The sequence below is a fragment of the Pleuronectes platessa genome, chromosome 14 (genome assembly GCF_947347685.1).
Source record: "Pleuronectes platessa chromosome 14, fPlePla1.1, whole genome shotgun sequence".
In the NCBI taxonomy this organism is placed as follows: Eukaryota; Metazoa; Chordata; class Actinopteri; order Pleuronectiformes; family Pleuronectidae; genus Pleuronectes; species Pleuronectes platessa.
The window spans coordinates 14,407,748-14,422,081 of record NC_070639.1 but is presented as its reverse complement, the minus strand read 5'-3'; the positions used below and the strand labels follow the sequence as shown (position 1 = coordinate 14,422,081).

At 40.0% G+C, this 14,334-nt stretch overlaps 1 protein-coding gene across 1 annotated transcript; it reads left to right on the top strand.

Moving 5' to 3' along the window:
• The first annotated feature begins 82 nt into the window (after positions 1 to 82).
• chmp2ba (charged multivesicular body protein 2Ba) lies at positions 83 to 10,854 on the top strand. Its single transcript, XM_053440014.1, has 6 exons — positions 83 to 272; positions 3,013 to 3,104; positions 5,736 to 5,930; positions 7,022 to 7,124; positions 7,885 to 7,991; positions 9,201 to 10,854. The coding sequence occupies exons 1-6, from the start codon at positions 239 to 241 to the stop codon at positions 9,309 to 9,311; spliced, it is 642 nt and encodes a 213-aa protein (XP_053295989.1). The 5' UTR covers positions 83 to 238; the 3' UTR covers positions 9,312 to 10,854.
• Positions 10,855 to 14,334: the final 3,480 nt, after the last annotated feature.

Sequence of the window (14,334 nt, the reverse complement as noted above, 5' to 3'; positions counted from 1 at the left end):
CGGTTTTTACGAGCTACAGTGAAGGCGGCCGGAGAGTCCCGCCGTGACGTCACGTGGAGCGGTGTCCTCGGCGCTGAAGCAGGAACCAGAGGAAAGTGAACCAGGAAGCCGAGGCGGAGCAGCTGAGAGCCACTGTCCCGGTCTGACGGCTCAACGGCGGCGACGCAGGCAGCAGCGATACGGTGTCAACCACCCGGGAGTTTACGTCCAGCGTTGAAAGTCGACACGAAGCGCAGTCATGGCCTCGCTTTTCAAGAAGAAGACGGTCGACGGTAAGTTTGCTCCTGTGTCTGGAGCTCGGAGCTAGCTAACTTGTTTTTAGCCCCGGTTGCGTTGTTTCCATCTCAAATTAGCAAATCCACGCTCAAACCCGTGGAACCGGTTCTGCCTGAGTGTCACTGCTCATGTCTGAGAAGAGAAACTCGAACATGTAGCAGAGGAGAACATGTTGTGTAATGGAGGAACACAGAGTGATTCCAAGTAGGAATGTTGCTGCAGTGTCTCTGTTAGCGTTTAATCCATATATAGTAACATGGTGACTGTTTACTGCCATGTTAATGGGAAGTTGTTGTTTACAGTGACTAAGCAGAAATTAGCCCCACTTGTCGTTTAGTGTACCTCAAATCGTTATATACGTCTTGTTGAGGAGGTATAAGCAGGTGTTTAACTTCATATTTTTTATCTATGATCTCTAATAAATTCGGATCAACCCATTTCCTTCTCTGCCTTTCGAGGCTTTTTCTCAAAAATATTGTTAATAAGATACATTACTGTCTTATTTTGTTAGATTTTTTAAAAGCCTTAAACAGCTGCCTTGCTTTGCTGTGGAAAAATAAAAGACCCTCAGTTAAATGGTGAATGGTGTGATCAACTGGTCTAACGCTATGGGGGAAGTTTTCCCCTGCTGTCATATTAGTTTGATTTGCCTATATGAGTCAGTAATGTGCAGGTGTCAAATTTCCTAAAAAGAAAAAACCTCTCAATGGTAACATATCAGGAGTTTGTACCTCCAGGCGGAGTAATCAGCCTCACAAGGTCAAAATGGGGAAGCCGTAGCCCGTCCTTTATCAAATTTAATGAATCGATTATTCTCTTTCCAACACTGATTACAGCCACTCGTCGGGCTGGAGTTCCACATGGAGGACGGGGGGGGGGGGGGGGGGACTTCACTTCCTCTGGGCCCCACTTGAACTCATTTATGTGGATTTGTTCCAAATCCACATATCAATATCACAGAATATTCTTGGCATATGTCATAACAGAATCTGTAGGTAAAGGCAAATCCTTTCACAGAGCCGCCTCCCCGCCCTCCTCCCATCATTGTCCTCCCAGTTTCACTCACGCCGTACTCACTGTGCTGCGTTCTCTCCCCCCTCCACCGCCGAGTCTTCTCATCTTCGACGCTTCGTAGTCTCCATCTTCTCCTTCTCCTTAATTTCTCTCATTCCTCGCTCTCTGGACGTGGTCTTTTTTTCCCACAGTTGCCATCGTTGAGTTGGTTTCTTGATATTTGGTGAATGGTGAAGGGGGGGGTGGGTTAGTTCTCACATATTTGTAGGGCGATATCCCACCCACTTTGAGACGTTGGCGCCACGTCACCTTGTACGTACACGCGTGTCGTTCTCGCAAGTGGTCCAACGCACTGACGTGTCTTGACCAACTTCGTGATTGGACTATTTTTGCAGATGGTTCACCTTTTTTTTATTTTATTTCATTAAGGTTATTTCTTATTACATAGCAGCTTATATATGGAGCTGAATCAGTTTATTCAAACTATGTTTAGAAGTCCTTCAATTCTTATTTATTTATATAACATTTAACTCTCGGCATTTTCCTGATTTTTTTTAAACATCTACTGTCGGTCCATCCTGGAACAGATCCCTCCTCTGTCGGTCTTTCTGAGGTTTCTTCTTCTTCTTCTTCTTCTTCTTCTTCTTTTCTAACCATATTAGAAGTTTGGTTTGGGGGGGGGGGGTTCCTATTATTGGAACTGAGAGTCAAAGGATAGTCGGTGATCAATATAGTGTACATTTAAAACTTTTTTTAATATATTTTAGCTGTTTTTAGTATGTTTATGTTTTACAATATTTTTATATTATTTATAATCTTGAGCTTTAAAGATAAAAGTGACTTTACCTGACTTGATTAATTAGTTTATCTTTGTGTTTATTTTTTTTTATTCTATTTTGTCTTTTTTTTTATTTTAAATAATTATTTTTGAGGGGGGGACCAAGTCAAGTTGTAAAAATGACTTACTGAGGTGAATTTTTTTTCCCTGATGACCTGAAGGTGTGTGTGAAATCTTGGGCAATCTGTGTGTGTGACTTTATGGTCATGCTTTACCTCACATGATGTCACTTTGTGTTTGAGTGGGTGGTTCAGAGCTGACTCAGTGTTGAGCACTTCCAGTTGTCGGTGCCGGAGCGAGCCCTCAACGTGCTGTTGAATAACCCTGTGGTATTTTGTGTGCATGAGGGGCACATACACTCTAACACACCCGCTGAATAGATGTTTTACATTTCTTCCACACAGCTGACCTAGACCCTGCCCTCTCTAACCGCAATGAAAAATAGGAAATGTAGAGACATCCACACTGAAAACTCACATTATCTTCAACAGTCCATGTTTCAACACTGCTAATGTATCTCACTGGAAATGCCTCAACATAAAGAAGAAACTGCAGAGGGCATTTGCCAATATAACCACGTAGAAAAAAAGATTTGTATTCCACATTCTTCCTGCTGGTTTTCATATGTGCTCTCTGTTCAGCTGTCAGCTTCACATTATTTGGTTAATGCCAGTCATGTGAGATGCCAGATTTTAAACTGGAGTTGTCTTACCGTCACTCCACATAGCTGGATTTTTTTTTACTCTGCACAAACATAGGCAGAAGTAAAAATACAGTGTGTATTTGCATTTTGGTGTAGAGAAAATGTTGTTTTAAATGTATAAGTTTTGCAGATTTGATAAGTATTCACTCATCTTTCCTCCTTGTTGATTCTCCCTCCAAAGACATCATCAAGGAACAGTCGAAAGAGTTGCGTGGCACTCAGAGACAGATCACCAGAGACAGAGCGGCGCTGGAGAAACAAGAGAAACAAATGGTGGGACACACACACATGCACACGCACACACTAGCATCACTTTTACATAGACTTGCATTAATTTCCTGGAGACTTATAACCATAACTTGCCGAACCCAATTGGGGGAAATGGCTTTCGACTCCCAATTGGACAAGTTGTCCTTAATTAACTGGTAGTTAGTATGAAAATTGTGCCCAGAGGTAGCCTATCACACACACAGAACCAAATATCCCCACATACTTTATCTTCCATATATTTCTACATATTGCGTCAACTCTTTCTTAAGAACCTCGGCTCTCCTGAAACACATGCACCACATCCATTTCCTCCAATCTGCAATTGAACCGGATTGGCTAATGGGTGTAAATGAAAATACAAGATAGAGAGCTGGTGCTGTGGCTTTGCTTCAGGCAAGTGAGACCTTCCTCTCCCTCACACATGCACTCGTACACTGTCACACGATAAGGGCTTTATCCGCAGACACACACATTTCCCGTCTCTGAAAGATGAAAGAAACCAGCTGTGTCCTCTCCCCTCTGTTGTATTAAGTAAATATCATACAGGACATAATTACCTCCCTGGGGAACCACATTTTTTCATTCCTCATTAATACTTTGTGCTAATTAGTCTATTAAAAAAAAAGAAAAGCCTTTTTGCACATTGTGAATAAAAGATAATTCCGCTTGGGAATTGGAAATGACCTACTGTGTATTTGCAGTTTAGCACAATCATGACTGACTATTGACCCCCAACCGTGCACACTTTACGAGAGATCATGCACACAGGCACACATTCACCTGCATATACTGTGTAATAATGACATGGAGCAGAGATTATCCCCCGTCAGGTTCATTTTCAACACCTTTTCAGTAGGATTTATTAAATTAGGAAGTGTATGGAGTAAAGAAGATGTTATATCTTCAAGCTCCACATTTCATCCAGGTTTTTTTCCAACCAAGCAAAATGAGTAAAATCCATGATTGAATTTAAATGTAAGTCCTTAATAATTTTAGTCTTTTCACTGTTCACCGAATTACACACACTCATAGTTATCAGTTCCTTAAATATGTGTGATCGTATATTTTAATCATAGACTGATTTTAATCTAGATCTATGAATTATTCTCCTGGAAAAGTGTGCTCAGATTTCTCTGAGCACACTGCCATGTGTTCAGAGAAATCTTCAGCCTTTTCACCCTTGTCTTTGATTCCCAGTTACTACCAGGCAAAGCCTGACAGCCGCCCAGCTGCATTCCTACATGTGTCGGAGAGCACTCTCTATCCATCACTTACCTCCTCCCTCCCCCTCTGACGGGGGAGTAAATAAGGCATCATAAGCTTCACATCAGCAGCAGTCCCACTGCTCTCATCTCTGTCTTTTTCCTCCTAATGCATTCATAATGCATTCTGCAGTTGTCACTATTATTGTCAGTGTATGTTTTTTCTCACACAGCTCAAAATGTTTATCTCTGTCATTAATTTGATTTTTTTTCTCTCTATGCAAGCAGCTGACTACAAACTGAGACTAATGCACCTGTTCTATGCACGCATCTGAGTGTGTGTTTGTGTGTGTGTTCGCACGGAGGGGCAAGAGAGCCAGAATGTGATTTGCTTTTGCAGTATCAGACATTAATAATTAATTGTCATTTCCTGAAAAGGATGCTTTCAGCACACACGCACACACATTCATGCACAAGAGAAATAAGCAAAACATGCTGGAGCTGTACGAAGCGGTGCTCAGAGGCCTGGCTAACTTACTGTAACCTGGAGCCCCATTCATTTTCCCCTGGGACGCTCGCACAAATTCATGCCTACACGAGGGATCCTTGTGGGCATCAGTGTGTGTTCTTATGTTTACTAAAGCTAAAAGCTTGTATTCGTTCGCAAGTGAAGTAACATTTGATCCGGACGACTGTGTTTACTTTGTCTATTTTCGCAAACACATTAGTCTTGAGGGAATATCGCAGATATATTTATCAATACGTTTTTTGTGTGTGTGTGTGCTTACTCATTTGTGTGTTTCTAATGCAACATGTGTAAGAGGAAGACCTTCTGATTGATGTCGCATGGAAAAACAAAAAACATTTTAAGCTACACTACATGAGAAGTGTTGGAGGAAGAAGGCCCTCGAGTCAGGATTGATACACTGCTAAAAATAGAAACTTCTATGTCCAGTAATGAATGTGTAAAAAAAAATGCTCCATCCTTCATCCATAAAAATATCTCCAAAATCTCAGCATGTCATTTGACGTGGTTGAGCAGAATTCTTTAACATTACTTTTACTTTGTGTCTAATCTGCAGTTCAACGTCCCTGTGGGGTTAGTCCTTAATCCACTGTTGTTCCTAATTGACTTGTTTGTACACAGAAACATTATCTCAAAATGGCTGATTGGCAAATTACTCACTTACCCATGAAACCAGGAGACTAATTTCCCTTAATAGCCTCAGTGGATATGTTCTGATAACCAAAGATATTTTCAATTAGTGACACACTAAATTGACTCAACATTTCGTACACAGACTCACTCATTTGCAAAATTTACACGCTGTCATGCGACAATTTACAGTATTTGTTTCACGCAGGGAAAACTGAGGCATAAAGTGTAAGGAAAATGTACTTACTGCTCATATCCTAATTTTTCCAACTCCAGGAGGCAGAGATCAAGAAAATGGCAAAGAGTGGGAACAAGGAAGCGTGTAAGATCCTCGCCAAGCAGCTGGTCCAGCTCAGGAAGCAGAAAAACCGAACGTACGCCGTCAGCTCCAAGGTCACCTCCATGTCGACGCAGACGAAGGTCATGAACTCTCAAATGAAGATGGCCGGTGCCATGTCCAGCACAGCCAAGGTAAGAATCTTAGACCCTGTTATTCAATTCAGGTTCTAAAATGTGTTGAGTTTACACCAGTGTGTAGGAAGTAAAGGCTGAACTAATAGAAGAAGTAATGATCATTAACATGAAATCAAACAGCCTGTTTAGATTACGTCTTTGCTGATTATTAATCTTACTAACTAAAACTCTTACTGTTAGATATATTAATTAGAACCTTGATTCATCCTAAATGGCTATCTAGACATTTGACGTTCATTTTATTTACTTCACAAATTAAGTGTGTTTCTCTTTTGAACATTAACTAGTTTCCGTGTTTACTCATGAATATTTCAGTGTAATTAAAGTATTAATGTGGGGACTGTTCACATTTAAAACATGAGTCCTGTAACAGTGGTGCTAATGAAGTGTGAAAGGTAGTAATTGGCCTGGAGCGATGTTACTGTACAGTCAGACTTAGCAAACACATACAGGTCAAATATAATTAGGCTTCAGTTTAATGGGGTGTGATGAGGAGTGTGTATTCCTGAGAGATATTAATTGTTTAATTTCAGACCTTTGTAATACTTGTTAATGAACTGGTGCTTTTCTTAGAAAAGAACCGCAGCATTCATTCAGTTATTTGCATAGTACAGCATTTCCCTCTTTCAGTAGAGGAAGCTCTGTGTGTTAGCATGGTTTGAACCAGTTTGCCAACTACAGTAAACTGGAGAATGGGACATGTGTCCTCTCTGTGTCTGGCTCAGAGGTGAAACTAGGACATGTTCTTGCTGATCTTTTACAGGAGGGAAGAAGACACATAGTTTGTGAGTTAGTCTGAGTTGTTGAAGGTTTTGAATCCAGCCCTCGATGGGTTGATGATTTTGGTTTCCATTGGCCCTTGTTACGTCATAGCCATATACACAATCAAACATTCATATAGTGCTTCTGTATATAGCTCTTCTCTACTCATACACTAATGGCATCAGGGTCAATGTGGGCTGGAGGAATCAATTAGAGTCAGAGAGAACTAACTGAGCTTGACCCAAACCTGACCAGGTGTTCAGTTTCTTGTGTACAAACAGTTCTTGACTGATTAATTCTCTAACCTTCTTTTACCACGTGAACAGACAATGCAAGCGGTGAATAAAAAAATGGATCCTCAGAAGACCCTTCAGACTATGCAGGATTTCCAGAAGGAGAACATGAAGATGGACATGACGGAAGAGATGAGTAAGGATTCATTATACACACATGCACAGACGCAAAGATCCGTAGTATTAAGGATCTTTCCAAAACTTGTTAGGGGGACGAGAAGCACATGTTTGCTTAGGTAAAGAGAAATATAAAACTAAAGGTTTGACACCAGCCTCCTGCTTCTCACCGGAGATCTCTGCAGACACTGAAACGTTACGTTTTGAAAGAAGCACTGATTGTCAGCTTTTTCAATTTAAGTTTAAATACCAACACATGTGCATCCACAAATACATAGATGTAATTTAGATGGATATAGAAAAACATCATCTGACCTCTCTTACCACCACCTCCACGAGAATCACGTGAAAACGTACAGAGAGAGTCAACAGATGAGGCACAGAAGAACAGTGGAGTGCTCAAAACAAACTCCACACTCAGACGTGCTGGAGTTCTGGACAGAGGCCTTTGCCCACGGCTCACCATATGGCAAAGAATCATTAAGATGGAAGATAACGGCGTCTGTTGCAGCGTACATCTGCAGACATGGTGCCGGTTTTCACTGTTGAGAAACAGTAGTTACAAGTACCCGTATCTGTTGTTCTGTGGATATGATATGGCCTTTATCAGAGTGAGATATTGGTTTAGTTTGAATGTAAAATAGCTTCTTGAAGGTAAAATTGCCAACAGCTATCTCACTCTAAAGTCCAGCCAGTGACTGAAAATCGATTTGTCTGACTTGCATTTAATTGACTCGTCTGTCCTTATCTTCTCCCTCCTTCCCTCACTATCTGTCCAGTCAACGACACTTTGGATGAGATCTTTGATGATTCTGGGGATGAGGAAGAGTCTCAGGACATTGTCAACCAGGTTCTGGATGAGATCGGCATTGAGATCTCAGGAAAGGTAAGAAATTCCAAATGAGAGAAACGGAAACTACCACTGACCTCAAATTGCCTTAATACTCTTTACATTTAGAATACAGTTAAAGTGAGAAGTTAAAACATAGCATTTCATTACACGTTTTACAAGTGTAACATGTGTTAATGGAGTGTAGCAACATGGAGAGAACAATAAGTGCTCCACACGTCTTTTACTGAGTGTTAAAATGTATTACAGCTGCCACATGGTGGGGCTATAGCCTTCAGCTTTTTTAGCTGTGAACACTGCAGTCCTTGTAAACTGCCAGGCCTGCCATCTGTTGTGTGTCTGGCTCCCCCTGGGGTCTCCATGAGTTATTACCTCTCAAAACACAACACAAACCTACAAATTGTCCAATAAAGGAGCCCACACAGCTGCAGAGAACAAACAGGCAGGTTTCAGACAAACCTGTTAAACTGCGTTTTGCTGTTGGGGAGCAGGGGGGGAGGGGGTTGATCGTTTCCTGCTAAATCACAATAAAATACAGAGCAGATCATGTACTTTCCAAGAAAACAAGAGAGTAAAGGTTTTCTCAACCAACCCTGAAGCTAGAAGGAAGTTAGACTCATAAACTGAGGTAGTTTGGAAGAAACGAGCATCAGCAAATTCGTTACCATGTGTTTTCAGCACAAGTCATAAAGTTAATGGTCTTTATCTTTACTTTTAACATAATACGCACTATTGTGAAAAATATAAATGCCACAATTTCTTATTTAGTCTTTAATACAGCTAAGGAGTATTTGCTGTAATGATTTTAGGGAAGGAATTAAAGTCTGGATTTTGATCATATTTCATTTGATCATGTTTTTCAGAGTAGATGACAAACATAGAGAAACAATAAGGGTTTTTTCCGCTAATTCAAATGTAATTTATAATAATTTGAATTTAATTACATGTTTTTTGAAAACATTTGACTATTAACTGACAAATCTCCTCTAAAGTAGAGGTTAAATAGGATTAAATTGAGGTCTGGGAAAATAAAAACAGTTCACTGACACACACTTGCATAATTATTACTATTATTATTATTATCCCTAATTATTCCTACTTTCAGGATTACTACATGGTGTTAAATTAATTAGTTTTAATTTTAGATTTGGCTTTGGAGTCGCTGTCCACAGCAGCCAATCTCAAAACAAGCAGCGACCCTTGTGATACTGTTTGTGTGTTTAACTTTGAGTTTGAATTTTCCAGATGGTGAGAGCTCCAGCTGCAGGAAAGAGCCTCCCCAGCGCCGCTGCCAAGAAATCCACCATCTCCGACGACGAGATCGAGCGACAGCTCCGAGCGCTGGGAGTGGACTAATTGCTGTCTTTGTTTTAATGTTCACACCACAAACCTGTCCAACATTAATACCAATGGATACAGACTGTGAGACACATTGGTTTTGTCATGATTTAAATGGTACAGGTGTAACAGAGGGTGCACACTAACAAACAGACACACACACACACAAACACAATCATATTCTCACATTCTTGGACAGGTTGCCTTATAGATCATGAAGGCAGAACATCTGATCTATTTAAAATTATATTTATTCTGAAGTTGGACTAATAATGGATGCGTAACCTGAAGAACCACCCACACTGTTGTTTACCATCCACCCCTGTCTTCATAAAGGGCTACAGTCTATATGCTTAATATTTAGCTTTTTCCATATGACGTCTTGGTCAAACTTGAGTTAGTCAGATATCAGCCTCTCCCTGATTAAAGATGGACGTAGTGTGGTGGTTAAACGATGGTTCAATAAGCAGATTTCCCAAATTACCTGCTCACTTTGCTGTGATTGGTTGATTTGCTTCCTCTCTGAGGTGAACTGTCTTTGTCCAAGAATTCTCTGGAAAAGTTATTTTGCGGGTATAAAGACTTTTACTGTTCATACTGGGTAATCTAAGATGGGACAAACTTATTAAACTGACTCCATGTACAGAAAACCAACTGGTCAAGTAGATTCCTGATGTTTATTTAAATCTATGCATATGGCAGATGTTCATGTGAAGCGTGTGACAGACTGATGCCTTCAGGCGATGATAACACCTTTTATTTGCATCAGATGAAGAGACAGATTGATCCGATAGCAAACTGGCTAGCATCTCATTAGCGCTGCCGAAGCTGCAATGTTGTACAGATTGTGAGACAAAACTTAAGCAAACACAAATTGGGACTAATGAAAGACTTTCTATCAAAGAGTAAATCGATTGTTTGATGCTACTGATTAATCACGATTTCTTTGTTTTTTTGGGGGGGGGGGGGTCTTATGGGTTGCTGCTTGCTGTCTGATTGTATATCTTATATCAGACTTGGGATTTACACAGTGATTGTAGGATGGCACTGGTCCTGCAGTCGCTCTTCTCTTTCAGCTGCTGTGCAGTTACTGTCATTTGTTATTCGAAGCTGCCTCAGTCACACACACACACAACTAAATAATAAATTTACACTGTGATCCAAGAGAGGCTTTTCTCCTCTTCAGGGCTGAAGCAGATTCCTCTATACACTGATTTAATTTCAGCTTCAGGCTTTGAGTGACGAAGACACCTCATATTTACCTGGTCTCTCTCTCATTGCCAAAACAACTCTAAAAAATGTGTTCATTCTTGCATGTATCCCACATGTTCAAGTCACATCTTCTTTTTGTAAATTATTCTCATCCTCCACCTTCCAATAGTCTTCTTATGAGTGTAAACTGTTTTAACACATTTTGACATCGAGTGTGATTTCAAAATTCCCAGTTTCCAAAACAACATATGTGCTGTATGTATACTCATCTCTGTTTCCTTCTTTGTCATTGTAAATTGACTCTGTAAAGGGTTTTTGGCTTTTATAATGAATAAAGTTTCTTCAGGTACTATTTGTTGATAGTATTTTTCTTCTGAGCCTCATTTGAGTTTACCCTTTAGAGGTCAGTGTTTTTTGTTAGTTACATAACTCAAAATTAACAATGCATGGTTCAAATTCTTCAAGATATTTTTGTTAAGTAAATGGTTACATCTATACTACAACATAAAAAACCCAGACAGCCAAGGATTCTCATAAATGTCATCATTAACTGCAGACCACCCCATTCACTTTTGTCAAGTGGCATCATGGGAGTGAAGCAGTGCAGACGTTAAAAAATTGGTTTACGATGAATGAAGAGTCTAATAGATTTTCACATCAGGCAGAGAAACATGGAACTAAGATAGATAGTTGGAATGACAGGAGCAAACAGAAAATAATGAAAAACAAATGGATAAAGAGAAACACCAGCATGGTTACTGAAAGTACTAGCTGTGATTTGTAAATCACGAGGTGGGAAGTTTCTCCAGATTTTCTTTTTAACCTCTTCTTTATGAGTTTATTCTTTAATGTGCAGTTCCACTGTTCTCATGCCATTTCCGTAACTTCATATGACTCATGTAGCCTTCACACTTTTGAAGACCAGATTCCAATTTGTTCTGTAGAGTCTTTGATTTTCATATACACGTGTATTTTAACTTAAAATCCCAGACAGCCAAGGATTTCAATTCATTTCCACATAACAGGCAGACCTCATTCATTTTTGTTAAAGTGACATTTGATGAAACCAGTGCAGAGTCGACAGTTGGAATGAAAAACACCCAAATGTATAAAAATCAACACCAGCCTGGTCACTGAAAGTAGTAAAACCTTATTGAACATATAGATTCACTAGATCCAGATTTTTATCCTGCTCCAAATTGTACTCTTAAATATCAGTCCCCTGAATATGCCCGACTTTTTCATTAAGTATCATGAATTATTCCCTAAGAAATTAAGGGAAATGTAAAAACCATGTGAGTGTAAGAAATGGACAAAAACCCACATCACACACTTCCACTGAGTTTCTTGCAAATCCCACAAGGGTCAACGTGATTTGCAGTAAATGAGAAATAATATCACCAGCAGGGTCTTTCAAGAACAAGACACTTGAACGTGCAGCAGTGTTCTGCATTTTACTTCTCGTAGAATATCAAGACATCACGAACAGTACGTGATCACATGTTTGACAAAGTGTGATAAGTTCATCTTGTGAAGCTTTAACAATGACTCAGCAACGTCCCGTGGAAATACAAAAAAGCAGTGGAGAGCTGAAGTGGCTCTACGAAGAGCAGGAGTATTAAAGCTCCGTGTCAGCAGCAGCACCGAGCGTCTCCATCCTCCTCGTCAGCACGATGGGATGGAGCTTTCCTCCGTGAAGCCTCAGACGTGTGGCAGCAATCGATGCCCCCGCTGCCTTTATTTCCCCTGGCGACACTCCGGTTCGACATGAATCACACGGCAAACTGCTTGTTTCTGGATTGAGGCGTCTTCTGACTTTATTCATGAATCCCCGGTGACACCCCCCCATGAATTGTACAGCTCACACTGTACTCTCTCTCCCTCTCTCTCTGACTACTCATGTATTTATTCAAAGCTGTAATATAGCATCATTACAAATGAGAGATGGCACATGGGGTTCATCATAAAACTGAGTTTATTGTTTGGCAGATAGGAGTTGAGCTGATATACTTTTCAGTTTCTGGGAGCCGAGAGACAATCAAACTTCAAACAAGTGCACATTTTAACATACTTTTAGCGTATTTATATTTTCAATTCAGATGAATAAAGGTTCCTTAATATCCATCTGGCATTTAGACGCTTAGTTTGGTTCCTCAGCTCTCCTCCAGACACAGATCAATGCTACCTGAGTCTCAGAAGTTTCACATTAGTCATCCCGACCGGTTTGGAGTGTCAGGCTGCCGCTCCTCTCGGTCTGACACTCTGTCATGGCGGCGAGAACAGAAAGCAGGATATTGAGTATGTCCCACAGCAGGAAACGGGGACACCTCGGATTCATTAGTTGACAAAAATGTCAAAAAAGTTCCACCGCAGTCTTTTAGACCTCAGAGCATTAATCAAAGAGGTCGTAAGTGGATCAACGTGATATATTAGATCTCAAATAAATAGGTTGTTGTGAAAGTTTACATATATTACTTTTCTGACTATGGCTACGTTCATTTTAAATAAATCGTCAAACATTTATCATAACACAGTGACAGATGATTAAAGAAGACAGAGTCGTCGGCTGTAATCACAAGTACACAAACACACAAAAGTACAGCACAAGCATGTAAATCATCATCATTATGTTTTTACCTCTAAGGTTCAAGCACGGGATTGTTGACGTCTGTGTTTTAGAAAAGGCACTGATCGATCACAGAGATTGATGGATCTGCAATCTGATGCTGATTAATAACATTTGGTCTCTGTGGTTAATAGAGTTTCTGTATTAACGTTGCAAACAAGGCACAGTCAAGGTTCAGTGGGTTTGAAAGTCAGGACTGGAAGCTGAAGCTCAAATGAACTTAATGAATGAAGGTTTTTTCTTCACAGCTTCAACTTAACGAGTTCAGAAAAAGGACTGTTCCAGTAATAAAGAGGAGAAGTATGACAGGCTACTGAGGAAATGATAATTTAAAATAAAGATTTTGAGAATAAGGTCATAATATTACTAGGTCATAATGCAATGAGAAAAGCCATAATATGAAAAAGACCATCAATTACAAGAATAAAGTTACAAATTTATCAGAGGATTTTATATCAGAAGAGTACAGTTGTAATATTACTAGAAACGTTTTTCTAGAAATCCTCTGATATTCCTTTTATAAAATGACATTGCCTAAAATAAAGACTTTATTCTTGAAAGATAACAAATAACATTCTTGCAATTTTAAGACCTTATTCTAAAATTGTCGATGTTTTTTTGTCCTTTATGTGACAAACAAACAATTCTGTTCTCGTAATAAAGAAGGAAAACAACTTTAAATGGCATTAAGGTAATTGTAATAAAGGATGTTGTTACAAACTCAGACATTCGCCGCTGATGTTGATTTGTGGTTTTATAGCAATGTTGTGTTGGAGCGTTTTATGTTTATAATTTGTCAGCCTCACTGGGTATAATTCCTCATCTGGATGTCAAATCAACGGAACAGTTTCAAGTGTTCCGGTTGTTTCAAGGGCGTTGTGGCCTAGGGGGTAGAGTGGTCATTCTCCAACAATAAGGTTGGGGGTTCAATCCCCACTCTTCCCCATATGCATGCCGAAGTATCCTTGGCAAGATACTAAACCCCTAAATGGCCCCTCAGAAATGTTGAGTGTACTAATTGTAAGTCGCTTTGGACAAAAGCGTCAGCCAAATGACATGTAATAAAAGAGTCAGCAGCTGCTTACTGTGCAGTTTCTATTATTAGACCTTTCTGTTCGCTGTTGAGTGAACTTCACCCTCCCCCCCCGGGAATGATCCTCGCACACCGACCGTCAGTGGAACACTCGCTCCCCATCCCAACAC